The 22636-nt window shown below is 38.7% G+C and overlaps 2 protein-coding genes and 1 long non-coding RNA gene across 3 annotated transcripts; all 3 read left to right on the forward strand.

Moving 5' to 3' along the window:
• The first annotated feature begins 1679 nt into the window (after positions 1-1679).
• Positions 1680-10272, forward strand: LOC141462254 (uncharacterized). Its single transcript, XR_012463179.1, has 3 exons — positions 1680-2670; positions 5581-5745; positions 10105-10272. It is a non-coding gene; the product is annotated as an uncharacterized lncRNA (long non-coding RNA).
• An 8812-nt stretch (positions 10273-19084) lies between these two features.
• Positions 19085-20736, forward strand: LOC141462181 (uncharacterized). Its single transcript, XM_074143826.1, has one exon. It carries the CDS (start codon positions 19546-19548, stop codon positions 20734-20736), a length of 1191 nt encoding a protein of 396 aa, XP_073999927.1. The 5' UTR covers positions 19085-19545.
• Positions 20737-21125: 389 nt separating this feature from the next.
• On the forward strand, positions 21126-22052 carry LOC141462211 (uncharacterized). Its single transcript, XM_074143881.1, has one exon. It carries the CDS (start codon positions 21126-21128, stop codon positions 22050-22052), a length of 927 nt encoding a protein of 308 aa, XP_073999982.1.
• The last annotated feature ends 584 nt before the right edge of the window (positions 22053-22636 follow it).

The following is a 22636-nucleotide window of genomic DNA, read 5'->3' on the forward strand; positions in this document are numbered from 1 at the left end:
TCCTGCCACCAGGATAACATCTATTTGGCCCCCCGCACAGATGAGCAATTTCTCCGGCGGTGATTGGGCTACACCCCCCTGGGACACTCCTGTGTGGTGGGGGGGGGGTGGCCTGGGCCGGCCGGCTATAATTCCTGCACATGCCATTGTAAGCTACTACCCTACCTTCGCTGGCACTATTATCTGTCTTCTGGCACTATAAAAAGATTGCTTTCATAGCTACCTCATCTAGGAGATCTGCCCGACTGGGTGTAAGCTAGTAATTCAATGAACAGCTTCATATTTCTTTCTCACTTCTGCTGGAGAGGAACTGCTTTTTCTTTCTTAAAAGAAAAACTCACCCTTTAATCATTTTCTTTTTATACTGTGGTGGAAAACTCCGGAAGTTGGTTTAGCTGAAACTAAGCCGAAACTTTTCTTAATAAAAAGGTACCACCGTTAAGTCTATTTATTCAAGTTTAAGATTTTTTTGTTTGTACTTCCAGTACAACCTCGATTAACCGGGCTGAACCTCCGGCTATACCCACCCCGGAAAACTGAAATCCCGGTTAAACCGAATACACAGTATTACATGGTACATTTGTACGTTTAACATCAATTTCTGTAGGACGGAACTGATTAACACTGAAGACTAGCTTGAGATTAGGCTGCTCTCTGGGAAGATTAAAATAATGCCGGTAATTTTCCATAAAAATATTACATATATCCGTGAAGTTGAAAAAATCAACGTAAATCCCATGGTATTTTGTAAGACCATGGTAAATCCCAAGAAATTCAGTACTAATTGCACCATATTTTGGGTTTTTACATAGTGGTACAAAAATGTATTCATACACTAAGTTTTCTTACTTTATCTACTGAACTATTGTTTCTAGGATGACTATTTCTTCAGCACTGAAATCGAAGATAGTAACATTGAATTTAATGCACTCAATTTCTTTTATAAACATAAAGAATCGATTAAAAAGCAGAAAAACGATTTCAGTGCTGAAGAAATAGTCATCCTAGAAACAAAAGTTCAGTAGATAAAGTAAGAAAACTTAGTGTATGAATACTTTTTTTGACCCACTGTACATACATACATACATAATGACCCTTCAAGAAAATCAGGTATAAAAGAGTTACTGCCACGCCTACCAATTATGTTACATCGGAAGACAAAAAAATTTTCTTGTCGCCATCGAAAATTAACTTTTGTTTCGGCGCCGATCTGAGGTGTTCTTATGATGACTAGACATGATCTCGGTTAATCCGAATCCCGGTTAATCGAGGTTGTACTGTATTTACTTTTTATTTAATATGAAGCTGATGGAAAATCACTGAGATGGTTCTGTAATGGGTGTCTGCACCCATTCTTCTGCCAAATCTGCTCTTAAAAGAAAATTTTAGAAATAAAAGTTATATAAATCTTCTATTAAACTAGTATTCAAAGATTGAATAAAATTGTAGGAGCCATTCTCATTGAAAACATAGATACGGAATGAGGAAATTAAATGGTACGCTAAAGGAAGGAAAACCCTGCCTTAAATGCCTCAAATTATAAAGTTTGATAAATTATTAAGATGAAAGATAAAGAATAATTGTAAAAGAATTTCATTTGTGATAACACCACTTGTCTTTCCTCCTTTGATTAAGTCCCCTGACCAAGACACACCAGAATCTGCGACTGAATAAACCTCCCACCGGTCCACGGCGGCTCAATCACGTCTTCCGCTGTTGTTGGCTCTTGTTCTGCCCTTTCTCCCGAGTCCTTCGGTAAATATTAATCAGACTTGATTATCAAAAACAAGTCTTTTCTTTCCATGGGCCTTCAGGGGACAGCGTTGTGGTTTGTCATGAATGAAACAAACACTTTTGTACAAGTAAGAGAACACAGACTTGCCAACATTGCTCTCTGTTATATTGTGTGCTCAGTGGGAGAGACAATAAGGGAAAGCAAGGTTTTCTTTTTTTCTTTTTTTCATTTGCGGCGGAAGGAAAGAGAAAGCATTTCCTGCTAGCCTGCAGCTTGCAGTAGCTCAGGTTTCCTAAACTGTGCTGCCAACCTACAGGTGAGATGGGTAAAATAAGCGCGGCATATTACCTTCCTCCTTGTTACCCACACTGCCAGTCTACCACGTTCTATACTTCTAACCACTCTTGCCAACACACAACACATAGGAAGGGTGGTTAGGGGGGGTAGCTTAGACACTTGGGAAATCTGTAGAGTGCAAACAGGGCCGCCACGCCTTGGAGGAACACATAAATAATGTTTGGGGAGGGGGGCCCAGCCCATTCTCCCTTAGCGGAGATGCACGCTCTGGTAGCGCCGCCGAACGTAGAGTATGTTATGACATCTGACCCACGGGATTGGTCATTGTTTGTCTTGCACAGTGTTGTCGCACAGACTGTACAAAATTTCCCTCCAAAAAAAAAAAAAAAATTCCCCAATGTTGGTCACATTGTTTCATTTTGTGTCGCCCACATTTCAAGAGAGAGAGGTTAGTTACTTATTTACCAAAATACAAAAGAGATGTTGTTTGTTTTACTTCTTTTTTGTTTGAGAAATATTTTTGTACTACGTAACAAGTAAACCGTACTACCAACTGTAAATTGTTATAAAAAACTAATACGTGACAAACAACGCTGCTGAAATCAACCATACCTGTTTTTTTAGAAAAAAAATCCCAGGTGAGTAAAAAAAGCCTTAATTACTGAAACTCTAAAAATACTTCTGAAGTCTCCCGGCCAGTCCTTGCCAGTTCGAATTTCTATCTCAAGTTTCGAAAGCTCTATATTATGCAGGTGTTAAAACTTTACCAAAAAAAATGAAACTTAAGAGGTGAGCTTACTTCTTGTCTCTAAGTACCCCACTTAAATTAAGGTGGACGGTCAATATTTACTTTTTAAAAACAAGATGGACTTACGAACATGTAACATATGTGCTAAGTCAGTGATGGCGAACCTATGACCCGCGTAAGCTTTTTCACTGACCCTCAATTGCTAGGCAACCATTTGTTTGTTTACGCGGGTAGATTTTCTAATTGTGGTGGATTATTTATATTCTATCTGTATTTTTTTTCAATCATGCATTGACACAAAAGTAATTTAAATGCTATCCTATAACCTTTAGTTTGATCATTACAGATCTAAAACGCAAATGACGACAAATGCTTTTATATTATTTGAAATAAAGCAAATGTGTTTACAAAATATCAAATAAAATGTTATAATTTTACTCATATTTTGTTTGTTACAAAAAAAAAATCGACAACCCAAAGCAAATAAACATATTTAGATTTTTCTTCAGATAAAACACACTTTTGTTCAGGTTTTGTTCAGTTATGTTGGTAAAAAAGAGAGACTTCCATAGCACTTGTTTCGTCCCCGTTTTACCCGTTAAGCCAACTGAATTTTAAAGATGTTAAGTTTTGAAAATATTCAGTTTAAAAATTTTTAAACTTAACTCTTGTGCCGAATGGGCATTAGTGACCCAAGAGCTAGTACTAAAAGGAAAAAATGAACAAAATTTGACCCACGTCTCAAAAAGGTTCGCCATTCCTGTGCTAAGTGATGGTTACCTTATATGTTTATTTCACCCCAGGTTATAAAAGTGGGTGAATGATGCTGAATGAGTAGAAGTTTAGAAGAAACCGGAAGCTAATTCAGTATTCTTCCGTTTCTTCTACCAAATGATGGTTACCCTTTACAAGGTCATTTATAGCACTGGCCATAGAAATTGGTGACAGAGGCGGTGAAGAAGTAGAAATCTCGGCAAGCCTTTCGGTTCTTGTTAGGCGGTTAAGAGACATAAACATAGTTGAGGAACGTTGGCAACAAATAGCTGGTTGTTCCTGTTGGACAGATGAACCTGTTCAGTAACCTGCTCGGTTATAGATGGTTATATGTACAGGAGAGGCCGTACATATATTCGCCTCCATTTACTACACAGAATACTAGTGGGTTTAAATATTAAAAACGAGGCTTACCCGATGCTCTCGGGTCAGACTTACATACCCTGGCGTTTTAGTGTTTATCCCACAGAATAAGGGTTAAGTGAAATAGATCTGAATGGTTGAACAAACAAACGTACCAAAGATAGAACAACAATAAGGTTGGGTCTTGGTAGTGTTAATAATAGATAGAGGGTAGTGGTAGCTCCCTTGATGACGCTAGATCACCGCGCCCGGCCCTTTGCAAAATACAGAAACGGTGAACTCCCTTTACAGCACTTAGAGGTATACAGAGCTCACCCGCTTCACCAGAGCTCAGCAAGGCTGATGGTGCTTAACTAAGCCGGATAGCTTCATCCCTTCTCTATCTCTCTCGTCTTCCACCATGATCTTCTACTTCTTCTACCGCGCGTACCTATTTCTTATCATCTCCCACTATCAGTTGGAAGAATCCCCTTTGCCCTCTTCCGGCACTAACACACAACTTACATCGCATTACCCCCACACTCTAACCTAGTATCTCTAGTTTTTACCCCCCCCCCCCGACCGACCTTTAGAATGTTGTTCATTTCAAAAAACCATCTTTACTTCTTGTTTCTTAAAGAAATGCACCGTCCAGTTTTGCTAAACCAAGAACATATTTGCATTCTTGTTGCTTTACTTTACTCCGTACATGATCTAGTAAATCACGTAAATGTAAGACTTTAAACGATCCCGTAAATGATTAATGATTGAGGTTTTCCATTATCAGGTATTCCCAACTTTGTCTTCTACTCATCCTTGAACATTAACAAACAATCAAACTTAAAAGCAATCTCTCAGATTCATGATCGGGGTCAAAATGTTTAAAATTAAGTATTAACCGGTAAGTTTTGGCGATCCAGGGCTAAGTGTTCCTGTGTAGGGCTTCCTTCCGGGCCAAGATTCCTTCTACCGCAGATAGCTAGCTTGCTGATGAGTAGATATCTCTCTCATTGCGAATGTACAAATACACTATAACTCTAAAAATGAAAAATCCCAGTATATTTGCTATTTCCCGTATGTACCAACACAGAATGACGTAATAGTTTGTAAAAATTGAAAAATTATAGGTGCATAACTTTTATTTCTAATATTTTCCTCGGAAAATTAACTTCCGGTAAAGTGGATAAGTAAACTTCCTCCAAGGTCTCAATTGCTGTCCTATTAGCACTTATGTGCCGTTCGAGAAGATTAATTATGTTGCTGAAATCGATTTTGAAGAAAAATTGTTCCACCATAACTTCCTCTTTATTCAATGGGTGGTTCATTTCCTCTAAAAATGGCTCTTACAAAGGTTTATCATAAAACTACGTGGCCTTACGTTACATTCACGTTAAAAACTTATGTTACTAAGTTTGTTTCTGTAAAAGAAAAATTGGTTTTAGGGCCGCCCTCGAAGAACGAAATGGCTTCCCTAAATAGTTAAATTACATTGTAAGTTCGATTATAAATTGTAGAGTATCGATATGGATCAAATATTCCGAGTCTGATAAAAAGAAAAGAAATTTCATTAATTCCGAGTAATTTCAGAAAAAAACAATTTTAGTGTTTTAACATCTATTTCAGTTTATAATTAAAATAAATTTGGCTAAAACATAAAAAAATACAGCTCTTACATTTTATTAAGAGCCAATGAGGGCGTGGTGTAACATACATGGAAGATGGGCGTGGTGTAACCTACATGGAAGAAGATGGGCGTGGTTCAATAAACAGAACTCGCTTATGATTGGCTCTTCAACCAGCCTACTTTTCACACTTCCATTCTTCACTGTGATTGGCCAGTTCTTTATTGGTAAATATTTCTATGCAAAATAAGAGTTTAATTTTTTTCACTAATTTTTCCCCCGTAGGTATTTGATGAAGAATCAAAATATGCAATAAAATCTTATCTCGATAAAAACATGAAAAATAAAAGATTTTTCTAGCTTAACGCATTGTTTTCCACAATAATAATGTAAGAGTAAACAGGAAATTGGGAATGATGGGCATTTTCTTGGGAAAATAAGGAAAAAGCAAATTACGGGTCATGTTTCACCTACTTTTCCCAGCCATTTTGAATGTTTATTTGTACAGGGCTGTTATTAATCGATTTTTAAAGATTCAATGATCAATACTTTGATACCTTGTATAACAATCAATATAAGTTAATTGGGTGCTACACTTTACTGAACATATACTCGTATTTTGTGCATGAAAATGAAAGTGGCCTGTGACATCTAATACATTCTGAAAAATAGTAATGTAACACATCAGCTCTTTCTGAATGAAATGTTTGGTACTGGCTTTTATTTATAAGTAATCCAAGCCTTTTAGAAAACTATGGATTTTTAACATCTTTGTTTGAGTAAATCAGTTTTTCTTTCTATTGCCGATCATTGTATTTGAAATTTTATATTTACTTAAGAAGAAAGTGATCGATTTTCAGTTATTCTCTCTTTAGAAGACTAGTCTACTTTGTGAGGTTCACTGATTGTAGAAGACTAGTCTACTTAGTGAGGTTCACTGATTGTAGAAGCCTAGTCTACTTTGTGAGGTTCACTGCTTCTAGAAGTCTAGTCTACTTTGTGAGGTTTAGTGCTTTTAGAAGACCAGTCTAATCTGTGAGGTTCACTGCTTCTAGGAGGTCTAGTATTCTTTGTGAGGTTCACTGCTTCTAGAAGACTAGTCTACTTTGTGTGGTTCACTGCTTCTGGGAGCTTAGTCTACTCTGACAGGTTCACTGCTTCTAGAAGTCTAGTCTACTTTGTGAGGTTCACTGCTTCTAGAAGTCTAGTCTACTTTGTGAGGTTCACTGCCTCTTGGAAATTAGTCTACTTTGTAAGGGTTCACTGTTTCTAGAAGACCGGTTTACTTCGTGAGGTTCAATGCTTCTATAAGACTAGTCTACTCTTTGAGGTTCACTGCTTCTAGAAGTCTAGTCTACTCTTTGAGGTTCACTGCTTCTAGAAGACTAGTCTACTTTGTGAGGTTCACTGCTTTTAGAAGACTAGTCTACTCTGTAAGGTTCACTGCTTAAAAAAAAGAAAAACAGTCTCAAGAAAATGTGTTTAACTTAATATTAAATGGAGTTGATGTAAGGGCGCCTTGCTTTCCCGCCATAAGTCTCTTTGTCCCTTTTAATCAGCTGACCAAATGTGCGCCAAATTCTGTGTGAGTATTTCGTGTCAGTTTAATTAAGTGTACGACAGGAGATCTGACCTCGGTGGAGGCGGCTCCATTACACGAACATCCCCCGGGGGCTTCTAACTTTCTCCTCCTCACACTAATATCAACTACGTATTTTTTTTTTTTACGCTAATCATAAAACGTATGATCGCAGTGGCTGATAATTTCCACCATATGCAATGTGTTGTTGGCCTGAGTTCTTCTCATGGAATATGCATATTTGTTTAAAGATTAATTAATTGAAGCCAACTAATGCTGAACAACATTTTTTTTTTTCTTTTGCGTTTTAATTCGTAACTTTCATTTATTTACTCATTATCTGAACTCTGGAGGAGTGGTTTTTGATGTAGTCCGGCCGAAGTTGTATGTCCTATAGCCCTCAGTTGGTAGTAGGTTTGTAAGTTCGCATTGCGTTAAGGGCCAGTTTGCATGCAAAGTAGCAATTAAGCAATTGTCCCTTTGTTTTTTTTTTTTTTTTTTTTACAAAGTACCAAAAAACGGAAACCCTGAGATTCTAAGCAGTCGGTCAACTTGTTCACTTTTTTTTAATTTCTAGTTTTTTGTTTAGGTTATCACAGCCGGAAGTGCCTCGACTATTTACATAAACTACGAGGGTCGTTTGAAAAGTCCGTGCAAAGTCAGAGAGATAGCACCAATGGCGCGTATCGAGGTTATGTTTAGTTAGTAGCATCTCTTGGAAGAACACACACCAAGTTTCAGCCAGATCGGTCTATTTCTTTGTGTTTGGCATTCGTTTGAATCGAGGAAGTCGAGTGATTTTCAAAAAATGGACGAAAAAGAATTTCGTCTGTTGATTAAACACTACTTTATGAAAGGCAAAACGCCTGAGGAGACTAAAGAGAAGCTTAATAAACATTATGGTGACTCTGCACCTTCGATTAGAACAGTTTATAAGTGGTTTCAAAATTTTCGGAGTGGCCATATGGGCACAAGTGTGACGCTGAACGTTCTGGACGTCCTGTTGAGGTTACTAATCCAGAAATCATTGATAAAATCCATGATATGGTGATGGATGACAGAAGAGTGAAGGTGCGTGAGATTGCTAGTACTGTGGGCATCTCGAATGAACGGGTACATAATATTTTGCATCAACATTTGGACCATGACAAAGCTATCCGCAAGATGGGTGCCGCGATTGCTCACGCTTGACCAAAAACGAAATCGTGTGAAGTGTGGCAAGGACGGTTTGCAGCTGTTCCAGAAGAATCCGCAGGACTTTAAGCGTCGTTTCGTCACTGTGGATGAAACATGGACACATCACTACACTCCTGAGACCAAAGAACAATCTAAACAATTGGTTACCAAGGGGGGAATCTGCGCCAAAAAAGGCGAAGACCGTTCCTTCGGCCGGAAAGATTATGGCGACTGTCTTTTGGGATTCGCAAGGAATAATCCTCATCGACTATCTGGAAAAGGGTAAAACTATTACAGGTGCATATTATTCATCGTTATTGGACCGTTTGAAAACCGAGCTGCAAGAAAAACGCCCACGATTGTCCCACAAAAAAGTCCTTTTCCATCACGACAACGCACCAGCTCACACCTCAGCAGTTGTGGTCGCAAAATTAATGGAAATAGGGTTCCAACTCGTTTCACATCCTCCTTATTCTCCAGACTTGGCTCCCTCGGACTACTATTTGTTCCCCAATATGAAGAAATGGCTGGCGGGAAAAAAATTTTATTCAAACGAGGAGGTGATTGCAGAAACGAATGGCTATTTTTCAGACTTGGACAAATCCTATTATTCGGAAGGGATCAACAAACTAGAGCAGCGTTGGACGAAGTGTATAAGCCTAAAAGGAGACTATGTTGAAAAATAAAAAAGGTTTACCCCCAAAAATTAAGTAGTTTTTATTTTTGCACGGACTTTTCAATTCTGCTTAACGTTTAATAAATATATTTCTAATTTATATAATGATTTTTTTTTGACTAATTATTTATACGTAGGTTCGCTGTTACTAAGGCAACAAAATAAACATCATGGCGCCCAAAATATTTCTCATTTTAATTTCCTATCCTAATGATTTATTGTATTTATTTCATCTCACTTTTTCGACCCACTAGCTAGCTAGACCGCAGACGTGATAAAGTAAATAGTAGTAACAAATAATTGGTAGAAAAATATTTAAAAATAAAATCCACGTAAATTGGCCAATAACTGTGGCATGAGGCCATAAGTTGTACTACTGCAGCGAGACGTGAGGTAGCGCACACAGCGCATTCTCTGGAGAGAATAGTGCACAAATCGATACTCTCTGCCAACAGCTGACCTATTTTCCTTGGCTTTTAAGTGACTTCATTGGCCCAGGAGAACGACTGCGTCCAAAAAGCGTATTTAATTATTTCCAATCATATTAAGTATATTTTATTAGTTTGAATATGATAATTAATAAATACGTAACTATACAAACTAAGTACAAACTTATAAATGATACGCTGACGCCAAATTAGGCTATAAAATAAACAAAAAGAACGTCGAGATATAAAGTATTTAGTTGGCATTTCCCAGAATTAACTATACCAGTATAATAATTAATGGCCGTTCTCTCACTAGGTAAGGGAAGCATTGCGATCGTGAACTCTATCCAACAAAATAGCGTTTCCGCCGGAAGTATCACTTCCGACAGGAAGTTTATTTCCATTTCCTTCAAAAAAGGCAGCTCCTTTTTGAGATTCCCTTGGAGCACCCACAAATATGTCAACAACTTGGGTTAGAAAGACTTCTCCAGGAAAATACCAAGCATTGTTGGATGTACTTCGCCCTACAGTGTGCCATTTTAATACAATGTACAGACTTATCACCTATATATAATATTAAGAAGAATTAGATGAATTGTTTAAAAACTCCACCTTTTAAGAAAATGTCCTTGAAAATAGCTCCTTTGATTTTCCCTTAACTTCCTGTATTACTTTACGAACACATAGCTCTATGGATTATATATATATATATATATTTTTAAATGAGTTTTAGGATAGTTCTGGTGGAGAAGTAGTGGCAGGCATCCCTCTAAGAGCAGCATTTCCCGACCTGTGGAATGCGAGGTTGGTGGTACGTGAAAAATAATCAATAATGCCGGACATAAAAGTTAAATTATAAAAATATCATAGAAACGATTTTCCCCTATAATAAATACATACAGATTATTTTAATTAATAATATTATACAGTAACGTTGTTAATATGTACAGTAATAAGGTTGGTCTGTCTCAAGATACACGAGAAAATATAATAGCACATTTAACTTAACAGGATTAAAATTGCCTTTCATGGAGAATTTTCCCAAAAACCCGAAAACACAAATGATAATTCGGATTTCAAACCCCCCTTCTATAAAGAAAATTTAGGAAAAGCTACATCATTATCGAGAAAATTTAATAGAATTATCATGTGACAGAACTTAAATGTTAACTATGTAAAAATCTGCTTAAAGAGACTGCATTGTAATGGAGTAAGCTCCTATCCAAGCAACATTAAATTTAATTGGTACAGGTAGTTGGAATGCTTAAAAGAAATTAATTTTTAGAAGATTTGGGCTCATTAGAATGCTTATATCATAAACCTAATATTTCTATAATTTTAGACAGGTACATTTGCACTTAACTGATTTAAATAAAGTAAATAACAATATGTTTAATATATTTTGGAATTCTCAACAATTTATTACAAGATGTTCATTTCTTTTCAAGTTATAAGAATTCTTTCTGAATTAAGATTGGGGTGGCTCCTTACGTTATTAAATTTAAAATCAATAATGTAATTTTGTACAATCAAAGCCCAAAGATCATTGTTTAATGTGTAATAAGAACGAGCCAAGAAACATTAATTGTTTGTCAGCTGTCCAGTCTAAACAAGTTTTTAGAATCCCACTCCATATAAACAAATATAATAATCCTTAAAGAAGAACTTTGTAAATTAATTAATAATTTTTGAAGAGAAAAATATGTACGCAATTTTTAATTATTTAAAACAAGTTTTAAAACTAAGATCTTACCCTTTACAAAGTTTATAAAGTGAACATGAACTTGGAACTCCTTTGTAACAGATACATTGTATCTCTGTGCAAAATAAAGATAGTAATAGTAAAATAACACAGTCAGAATAACAAATTTGCACGAAATGCAATCATTTTTACGAAGTGGTACAATTTTTAGCATGATGTACTTGGAAGTGGTACCACTTGGTAGTTGTACGCGAGTCAAAAAAGATTAGGAAACGCTGCTCTAGTTGGAGCACCTGTCTGCTTATTGGTATAGAGCTCCTGGCCAAAATTTTGAAGCCATCACTTCCTCCACTGACACAGTGCAGTATCGTTTCCTCTACTTCCTAACAAAAAAAATCACAGGAATTGGCTCCTATCAAGGATCATCCGAATGGCTGGCTGCTCGGTCCTGTTGGAGCAATGTCGCGATGAATTTTTAAACGAGTACCTACCAAATTTTCATCCTGCATCTGATGTGGGGATTATCACCAGTCACTCCAGCAACTGATTGTGCGTCCATTCTTGGATGAATGTCCTACGAGGCCGCCACAAAACAGGTTTAGGTGCTTTCATAAGATCTCTCTCAGTCAGATCTGCTGCCTCATTGCGTCTATAAACCGAATGTCCGGGTACTCAGGCGACAATCAATTTTGACTAGCAGTTCACTTCAAGATTTCAGTTTTTTTACATTATTTGTTTAAAAAAAATTTTTTTGCATGCTACAATCAGCGCGTCAGCGCTATAAGTAACAATGATAACAGAGTAACAAATGAAGCTGTATGAGAGGAGAAGTTACTCAGTGGTAACACTCCAAAATATTAGGCTATTAGTCACTCTCTTCACTAGAGAGGAGATCACGAGGCCACACTGTCTCTTAAGACGTCTTGTCCGGGTTATCAGGAAAGAGTTCTTGAAGAAAGATGTTCATAATAGGATTTATAAGAGACTGCAGGCTGAAGTGGAATTTTCTGTATCTTGTTTTCAGCGACTTTTAGTGACAAAAGGTATGTTAAGGTCACAGTGTGTATAGTCCAGGTTGGGAGACATAAAATGGAGCGTTTAGATTAGATTAGATTAGACTAGGGCGGCCTCAGGGCCTACGCCACTGCGACCCCTTTGGGTCTATTGTGGCTCCTCTAACTAAATGGAGCGTTTACAAATAGTTGGATGTATTTTAGATTGAAGGGACTGAATCCTTTCGGAGACTTGGAGCGTTTGGTTGAACCCCACAGCTCTATTCCATACGCCCAGATGGGTTTCAAAATAGAAGTATAAATCCAGTCTTTTGTTATCTAGAGAGAGTTTTGATCTGTCGTCTAAGAGTCTTTTAAGAATTCGATAGCGTCTGTTAAGTTCTGTTCTTTTTAGTCTAGTGGGGGGGTTATTCCAAGAAAGAATTTTTTTATAAATTTCATAAAAAGGGATTTCATCTAAAGTTAAGGAATAATTTAACCCAAATTGAAGCATAATAAACAAAAATACTTTTTGAGGCAATTTTTGAGACGAAGTTAATGGAAAATATAGGATCCACGTCTTTGAAAACCTCAAAAAAAAATAGTGAAAAGTTCATCCTGTAAGGTGCACTTTTGATTCAGGTATTTTGATTCCCTGGAATCAAATTCAAAATCCCTGGAAGAACTAAATAAAAAAAATTGATCTTCCTAGAATTTCCCGGTTTGTAGTTGCATTCTGCACTCACACAATAGGAGAGAGAGGGCCCCATTGAACAGGGGGCCACCTTTGAACAGTTCTAATTTCTCGCCAAATACATTTAAAACATTTATGATTGGTAATTTTCTCCGCATGTTGTGGTAGACCTGTTGTATAATTGACGAGAGTTTCCCTTCCGTTTTCATTGTTTGGTAGAAGTCTGAATTGAGGAATGTTTTAATTTTGTAAGGTGGAAGTAAAATAATTTTTGATGCAGCTTTGGGAAGTGTATTGTGAAGATTGTAGTGGACAAGGTGTAAGTATTGTTAGTCCCCATATTAACATTTGGAATTCGCATTTTTAAACCATAGTATTTACAAAAAGTCTATTAGCTTGCACAAAAAGTGTTGGATATTATATTTCCTTTTATGGAAGGAGAGGGGGCACACATTTCAACATCGCCAGTTAAAATGTGCCGCCCTACCGACCACTGCAAGTTTGTGACTACATTAAGAAGCGCAACAAACCGAATATTTTGTTCAAACTTCCCTAAACCCATCACCACTTCGGGTACAACATCCCGAACTGAGTCATTCTTGATATTTTGGAACTAGATTTCAGTGGTTTAAAAGAGAAAGTAATGTAGTCGAGAGAGAAATAGCTGGTAGAAGGTAGATTCAGAGTAAAGTAATATCATTTCTTTCTATTTTATATTGGGTTCAAAGGGTACACCAACCAGTGGGGCAGATATTAACATTTGATACAACATTTTTAAATTTAAAGAAAAATATAGATACGTACGTAAAGTACCACAACTGTTTATTGATATAGATCTAGTTAAGAAGACTTGAAAGTTGTAGAAAACAAAATAAAAAGGTTCAATAATACGATTCTGTGCGCACTCTGTAAACAGAAAATGTAAATTCTGTTCAAATGTGGCCCCCACTCTCCTCTACGCTGCATTTCCAAAATCGATCTTAAATGATGCATTTCCGGTAAAAATTTCTTAGTAGGTTAACAATTAGAGGGCTACTTCACTTCAAAAAACTTCAACTACTCCCTTGGAAAGTAATTCTACCGAAGTACCGGATATATTACTATCGTTAAGATTTCCGGTTTGCGCCGGAAGTAGTCGTTTTAAGGCGCCCCTTGAGATCGAATTTTTAAGATTTAATATTTTTTTAACCGAGGAGGGGTAGTTAAAAAAACAAACTTAGTTTCACCTAAGTAGGGGGGCTTCTTAGTCATTAAAACCGAGGAGTGTTTATTAGACTCGTAAAAGAATTGAAATTTTCGATGATGAGGGGAAAATTAGGTTTTTATGAAATAGACAATGTGACTTTACAAAAAAAAAAAAATACTCTACGCGGAAAAGCCATGCAAATATATATATACTCGCCTTGGGTAAGTTTGAACTTTAATAAAACTGACTGCCTATTTCCCTTCTTGTAACTGGGAAAAACTCTTAGCCTGGGATTTCCCAACGGAGTGGCGTATGACAGAGCGCAGGATATGCGGGGGGGCGTATGTGCGAATCGGTGTGTCTTACTTGCTGCCGATGTTGAGGGGGGAAAAAAATTGAATTTAATTATGCACGTTATAATTAGTTTATCTCAGTGAATTTTCCATTTTGGGTGGGCGAGGAAGGGGTGGGGAATCCCTGCGGCTGATGTTTAGTAAAATTTCAAAGCAATTTAATTCGATTATAAGGTGGGTGGTGGGGGGGGTTTTAAGCTTTTCTTCGCGGAGTAGAGAGAAGGGAGGAAAAAAGGAAATTCCAAAAGAGTACAAGCTGAAGACTAGGCTGGGTAGTTGCTGGGGAAAAATGGGCGTTTCCCAGGCAGAGTTTTCCCTGGTGTTTTCCCCTATGCCTGTGTGTGTTTGTATTTGTATGGAATGCTCTTTGTTTGTAGTGGTGAGAAAAGAGGCTGGCCAAAATACTGAAGCCTGGAAAAGCTTCTTCGCCTAGGACTAGAGGAGAAAACACCGAGGTGGTTTTCTTCTTTTTTTTTAGTGTGAAAGTGGGTGGAATTCAGTGGGCGGAACTTGTGCGCGTAGGGGGCGTGGCCCATTTTGGGGGGCCCGGTCAAAAGGGGCGGAGAGACCTGTATTCAGGAGGGGGCTGTGAAATACAGGACAGGTGAGCAGAGTATAGTACCCCCCCCCCCAAAGGGTACCCTCTTGGGGGCCACCTTCTCCCACCTCTTAGCCTAGCTCTTTCTCCTTTGTCCTGCTTTTTCCACCATCCATTTCACGGCGGGGGAGGTGTAGAAACATAAAACTGGGTATAGCTTTATGCTAGCTACAGGATGATGCTGCTACTTGCTGCAAGGAGTGAAGTAGGTTGGTAAGCGTGGTTCCTGGTACACCCTGAGTGTGGAGAAAACTTCTTCCACTTTTTATACAAAAAAGAAAAAGAAAAAAAAAGGGGTAACTAGGGCGGTTCTGACCCACTCCTCTGGGGCTGGCCAAAGTGTACCTCACAGGAGGAGACACACGAGTAAGAGAACTTCATTCCGATCAAGTTTAGACAAAAAAAAAAAGAGTCGCGCTTACAAAATGGCGCCGGAAAAACTCTTAGTGGACAATATCATGGGAAAAATATAATTTTTTCATTTTGGAAAATATAATAAAAAATACTAGACATAGAAATTACTCAGTTTTCTCTTAAGTTAAGAGTTTTCTATAAAAACATTTCATTAAAATTGTGAAGAAAATGTTTTTATATACTCATTTTAGTTGAGCCAACAACAGCTAGAGTTCTATCTCTCTTGGGATTTGGGTACAAAAAAGAATTAGTTGATCATTAGACCATTTTTGGTGTCACTAGGCCGCAGAAAATTGATTCTTTTTTTCTCACTTCTGTGAGCAATACGAGCCGAAGTTATGGTTACCAAAAAAACTGTTAAGAATACGAATGCATAAAACAAGTTCATGGTGAAAAGAATTACTGGCCCAAACTGTGGTAAAGACCAAGAGCTAAAGACCAATTTCCGGTGTACGGATGTACATCAGCAACCTATTTTAAGTAGAGAGCCATTTCTCCTTAAATAATTTTAATAAATCTTACCAAGAGCCGCAAGGATGATAGTGTAAACAAACTCCCTAGATCATTTGTATTCACAAATTATTATTTTATGATATCCAATAACATTTAAATGTTTTATATATTTATTTTCACTTATTGCGAAGTAAATAAACAAATAAATATTAACTAAACCTGTGTTTGAATGAAAATGGCGGCAGTCCTATATATTACTTACTGTATTTTAATATAATTCTATAAATAAAATTTAGATAAAAGAGCCGCATGCGGACATAACCCCTGACATAGGGGGAAAGCCTATTAACCAGTTAAGCGTGTTTGACGTGTATTGACACGTCAAACCAAATCTCTGTTACGGTGTGTTCGACGTGAATACTCGTGAAAAAATATAAAATTGCCATTAACTAGAAAAACTCTAGAAATTTTAATAAAATACAATAAGAATATTATTTGGTGGGGATGTTTCCTGTATCTTACCCAATAGAACTGCCAAGTATTTTATACGGAGGGAGGTGGAGGGAGTCAGCCAAATGATGTGGTTGGTACATGTTTGGTCTCCGCATTAGAGATTGGGGAATTACGCACACAAAGCTCTCGACCCTTGTGCAATGCCCGTTTTTACCTCTTAGATAGGAGGTTCAGACCTCAGTGTCAGAGCATGATTTCATTTTGGCACAGAATTCAAAAAGCTCTTGCCGTCCCTAGTTAACCAGAGCAATGCATACGTGAAGCTGTGCAAGATTTTGGAATGAGCACAGAATGCTCCTCGTAATCTTAAGCCCCAGAAATTGCAGAAAAAGAAGTGCTTTTCCGTGAACCAGTTAAGAGTGGAATTTAGTGTTTTTAAACAAAAAGCCCACAGTGTGCGGAATTAAAATCAGACAATGATGTGTCAATACACCGTCGAACGCAGGGAAAAACAACCAAAAGTTTACAACGTCGTAATCAAGCCACTGCAAGCAACTTTTTCTGCAACTTTCTCTCTCTGGGGTCTTGAGATTACCAGACCATTCTGTGCTCTTTCAAAAATCTTGCACCATCCTCACCTATGCATTGCTCTAGTTAACTATGGACGCAAGAGCTTTGAATTCGCGAAATGGAAATCATGCTCGTACTGAGGTCCTGAATCTCTATCTAAGGTAAAAACCGGGCATTGCACAAGGGTTGAGAGCTTCTATTTGTGTGCGTAATTCCCAATCTCTTAATGCGGAGAGCAAACATGTACCAATCACTTATCATTTGGCTGACTCCCACCTTCGTATAAAATACTTGGCAGTTCTATTGGTTAAGATAAAGGAAACATCCCCACCAAATAATATTCTTAGTGTATTTTATTAAAATTTCGAGTTTTTATAGTTAATGGCAATTTTATATTTTTCACAACGAGTGATACACGTCGAACGCACCGTAATAGAAGATTTGGTTTGACGTCAAACACGCATAACTGGTTGGATAATCTGATGTAGAAAATTTCGACGTCACTTATGTTTCCGTTTCACTTACTGAGTCAGCAAGTATAGTGCGCAAATAAATTCGTAATAATGTATGAGAAAATTTGAGAAAAAAAGACGAGTTTGGCGACCACCAAAGAAAAACTTTATCATACAGAAAACACGTTTTCTCTTACAAACATTTCTCAAAGGTTATGGTTTATAAGATATTTCCCCCATTGTCCTGCAAGGATTACATGTAAAACAAACGTACTAACAGACAAAAACGGATATTGACTTTGACAAATTGAAGGAGGAGAAAAAAAAGTTTTCCTAACAACTTTAGTGATGTAGTTTTGATGTTGTTTGTTGCGGTTATTGATGACCAGGGAAGCTGCAAAGATCATAACAACTTCAAACTTTAGTTACTCAACTCACAATCGTGTCCAATCTATAAACGGAACTGTACAAACGGAAGTGAAGTTATTTTTACGCTGTACAACTTTTAGTATTTCACTTTTCTTCTTTTTTCTATTACGTCTCACAGGAAATGCAGCTTTCGTGCAGATTTTTTGGTCCAAACGTAGACTCCCCCACAAAACAGGAAATTCAAAGTTCTGAGAGCGTTGAATTTATTTGTTTTCGTACAGTTAATTAACAATTAAGCCTATTATTATTTTCAATTTAGTGAAGAAGGCACAGCTCTCAATAACTATTTTACGTACGTATGCTAATCGCATTAACCACTAACCACCGTTCTCCCATCTTAGCTTTGTAAAACTCGTCTCCCTTAACCGCTGTATGATTTGATGACTCAATACTTTCATGGGGAAAATTTACTGAAAGAATTTTATATTTAGAATTGTATATTTTTTTCTTATTGAAGTAGTTAGCTCCTATAAATACTTCGTGCTCCATCTTTTAAATGATTGGAGGCAGAAATCTATTTCACATGACCCAAGAGAGAGCACATTCTTCCTCGTATAAGGAAATCTAGCTCGCAAAATACGAGAACTATTACTTGTTATATAATATTGGTTTGAAAGCTGTAAAGGTGTTCAGACAGCTCAGCATTAGTTCGACTATTTATAAAAAAGATAAAATAAATAACCTATAGCTCAGAATTATCTGATATTTTGCACTTTTTTTCGGAGTATGCTCGATACTAGCTCTCGGTAAATGAAATTTGCAAACATCTTGATGGTAATGACTGGTCCATGCTCCATGAGTATCTAAAATATGCCCTACATTATAGAAGATTGTTGCTGGCAGAGTTTACGTAATTAACTTCCGTGTTCACCACCTAAAGGACTAAATTTGTTTTTATTCTATATATTTTGACCTTTGTTAATTTCTATTAATTGCGAAAAGTAAAAATTTTCATTTGTAATTATAAATATATTGGCAACTGGGCAGACAGATTCTGTCTAAGCTGTTAAGTGCCACAGATTTATGTACAAGAGTACAATGTATTCTGAATAAATGCACTATAATAACAATATTATTATTATTATTAAAGTAAAGTAATTGCCTATTTTTTAAGGCAGGCTTTACGTCCAACTACCAAATTAGGTGTCTTGGACGGAGGCGACTAGCAAACATATTTGACTACAAAATGGTTAAAATAACCATTAAATAAAATGCAAGGCCTGGACACCGGGAATCGAACCCACTAACCAATAATACATCTTAGCATTGCGGGTCTAATCTCTTAACCGCTCGGCTACCGTGGCGCCTATTATTACTGTTATTACTATTATTATTATTATTAATTATTAATTATTATTATTATTATTATTATTATTATTATTATTATTATTATTATTATTATTATCTGTGGTTCCGGGGGTAGAATAGGGCCACAGTATTTACCGCTTGTCGTAAGAGTCGACTAAAGGGACAACTGTCCGTTGACCATCATCCTTTATCCTTCCCTTACATTTTATCCTTATTCCATCTTCCTCACCCTTATCCTATTTTTTCCTTACTACTTCCCAACTATTATATGATTGGTCCCTCCTGTTTAGAGGGGGAAGGATGTGAGTGGTCTCTGCTGGACCTCTCTTGCAGTTGGGATCAGGGACCAGCCCCTTCGGGCCGTGATCGGGGAGTACACACTGGATGACGGATGTTAAAGGCTGTCATTGCTCCGGGCGAGTTCCAATCCGTCAGGATCTCGGGATTGGTTAAGCGAAGGCTGGGCCTCAGGGAACTGGGGTAGGATTAAAATTATCCGAGGGTACACCCGCTCCCAGCTATTTTGGCCCGCCCCCTTGTGTACGATGCGCTGGCAAACAATTTATGGTAAATCAATCTATTAAAACAAATACGAGTAGAGGGAAGGAGAAGACGGGTGTCTTGGAAGGACACTTAGAAATTAGTAAATTAGAGGAGCAGGAATTGGAAAAAATCAAGGCAGTCCTAAAAAAGATGAAGGATGCTGTGAAGGTCCAAAAGAATGTCAGTATGGATGTGAAAAAAGGATTATTGAAGTTGGACGAATCCGTGGATATCCTGGACAGCCTGCTAAAAAAGAGGGTGGCTTTAGAAATGAAGTTGCAACCGCAGACACAAACGGCGACAGTGACCGAGGCGTCGACTTCAGCACCGAGCATCAGTCAGGAGGAAGAGAAAAGAAATGTGGATGCGGGTAGCGAACAAACATCTGAGGAAGTCGCGGGACCTTGGGAGACGCAGAGGTCAAGAGCCAAGAAGAAGGAAAATAGTCCAAAGAAGCGGGAAAAAAGAAACAGAAAGCCCAAAGTAAGAAGGCGACCAGACGCAATATTAATAAAACCGGGTGAAGAAGAGACTTTCGCGGGAGTTCTTAAAAAGATTCGCGAAAATATTAATCCAGAAGAGGTCGGTACATCAGTGCAATCTTTGCGACGTACTCAAAAAGGTGACGTTCTGATTGAGCTTGGGCAGCAGAGTGGGGCTCAAGAAGCGTTAATGGAGAAAATTAACACAGTTTTAGGGGATGCAGGAACTGTTAAGAAGCTGACTCCACGAGCGACTATTGAGATCAGGGACCTGGATAGTATGACTGTCGTAGAAGATGTCATAGCGGCCATAGAGAGGGAATGTAAGCATGAGGCTGGTGAAGTTGAAGTAAACCTGACTGAATCCAATAATCGGGGGCAGAGATTGGCTTTTGCCAAGATGAATGAGAAAGCTGTTTCTATGCTTCTAGAAACATCGCGAATCAAGATCGGATGGGTAAATTGCCGCATGCGGCGCAAAACTGTAGTAGACAGGTGTTATCGTTGTCTGGGATACGGACATCGCTCAAGTAACTGCAAGGGGCCAGATAGACGGGAACATTGCTTTCGATGCGGACAAAAAGGTCATAAGGCCAAGGATTGTAAAGGAGTTCTGAAATGTATGTTGTGTACGGAAAAAGAGCTTACTAATTCGGATCACGTGCCTGGTACAGGAAAATGTGAGGTATTTAGGAAAGCTCTAGAGCATGCAAAAAGTCGGTCTGCATGACAATAATATTACAGGGGAACTTACACAGGAGTGTCACAGCGCAGAATCTTCTTCACCAGATTCAACGTGAAAAAGAGGCAGACATACTATTTATTAGTGAACAACACCATGATTCCGCAGATGGTCAGTGGTTTTCGGATGAACTAGGAACAGCGGCTATTTGGGTACCAACTGGGAGAGGTGAAGCTTTTGTAGTAGATCACGGCGCTGGACAAGGTTACGTTTGGGTGAAATGTGCGGACATTTTTTATGTGAGCTGTTACTTCACCCCGAATGTGAGCATTCACGATTTTCGGGAGAAAGTCGACAGACTGGAAGACACAGTTCGAGACTTGGGACGGGCAATTGTAGTGGCTGGAGATTTCAACGCCAAGGCAGTGGAGTGGGGTATGCCTACAACAGACGCTAGAGGGAGACATGTATTGGAAATGGCGGCTAGGCTTGGTCTCACGGTGGCTAACGTCGGAAATAAGGCGACATTCAGGCGGCCTGGAAACACTGGGACGATACCGGATATCACTTTGGTAACGGAATCATTGGCGCGGTTTATAGGAAACTGGAGAGTGATTGAAGACTTCACGGGTAGTGATCACCAGTATATCACCTTCAACCTTCAACGTAACCAGAGCAGACCTACAGGTAATGGTGTGAAGCTAACCGGATGGAATGTATCCAAGTTGGATGAGGATATCCTTGAGTTGGCCATCAATAGAGGTAAAGATGCAGTTCTGTCGGAGAGCGGCTCTCCCGAGGACATTGTTAATACTACTATGTGTCTTGTACGACAAGCGTGTGATGACTCTATGCCGCGAAGAGCAAAACTCAGAAGAAGGAAGACTGCAGTATATTGGTGGACGGAAGAGATCGCTGAGCTTAGAAGGAAGTGTCTGCGCTTAAGACGTATTGTCACAAGAGCTAGGAGACGGAATAGGGACGTAGAGATGGAACACTCCCAGTTTAGTCAGGCAAGACGAGCACTCAAGAATGCCATTTTCAGGAGCAAGCAGCTCAAATGGGAAGACCTGAAACGGGATGTAGATAATGACCCGTGGGGATTGGGATACAAGATTGTGATGCGCAAACTAGGATCCCAGTCGCCAACACCCAAGATGGACGCGAGGGAGATGGGCAAAATAGTGTCTACACTTTTCCCGACCCATCCGCTGAGAAGCCGAGAGCAGTATTCTCCCCCATCGGAGGATGTGCCGCTGTTCACGGAAGAAGAATTGAATCAGGCAGCTGGTTCTCTCCAGAACAAGAAGGCCCCGGGGCCTGATGGTATTCCCTCGGAGGAACATGTACAACCGCTGTCTTGAAGTTGGAATCTTTCCAAAAATATGGAAAATACAGCGGCTGGTTTTAATTAGCAAAGGGAAGGGCGTTCCGAATTCCCCATCAGCTTACAGACCTCTGTGCATGCTGGATACAGCGGGGAAACTGTTAGAACGTCTTCTTAAGCCACGGTTGTCTGCGGCAATCCAAGAGGCTGGTGATCTGTCTGAAAGACAGTACGGCTTCAGACGAGGTCGGTCTACCATTGGGGCTGTACAAGAAGTGGTGAGAACTTTCCATCTGGCACAGCAGGGAAACCACTACTCCAGAAGAATAGTGTTACTGGCCACATTAGATGTCCGAAACGCGTTTAATTCAGCGAAGTGGTCAGATATATTGAGAGCCCTGGAGACAGTTTTTAGAATACCGCCTTACCTTCTCCGCATGGTACAGAGCTACCTTTCGGACAGGCAGCTGAAGTATGAAACTGCAGACGGGCTGCGTAGCAAAGAGATCACGGGAGGAGCTGCTCAGGGGTCTATCTTGGGGCCGGATCTGTGGAACGTTTCTTACGATGGTATCCTGCGTATGGAGATGCCGGAAAGTTCTTTCGTGGTAGGATATGCTG

This window comes from Rhodnius prolixus, unplaced genomic scaffold (assembly GCF_049639745.1).
Source record: "Rhodnius prolixus isolate KJV_2025 unplaced genomic scaffold, Rpr scaffold_18, whole genome shotgun sequence".
Taxonomy (NCBI): domain Eukaryota; kingdom Metazoa; phylum Arthropoda; class Insecta; order Hemiptera; family Reduviidae; genus Rhodnius; species Rhodnius prolixus.

Excerpts from the sequence above, each read along its gene's own strand:
- LOC141462181 (XM_074143826.1), top strand. The coding sequence starts at position 19,546 with ATGGTAAATCAATCTATTAAAACAAATACGAGTAGAGGGAAGGAGAAG.
- LOC141462211 (XM_074143881.1), top strand. The coding sequence starts at position 21,126 with ATGCCTACAACAGACGCTAGAGGGAGACATGTATTGGAAATGGCGGCT.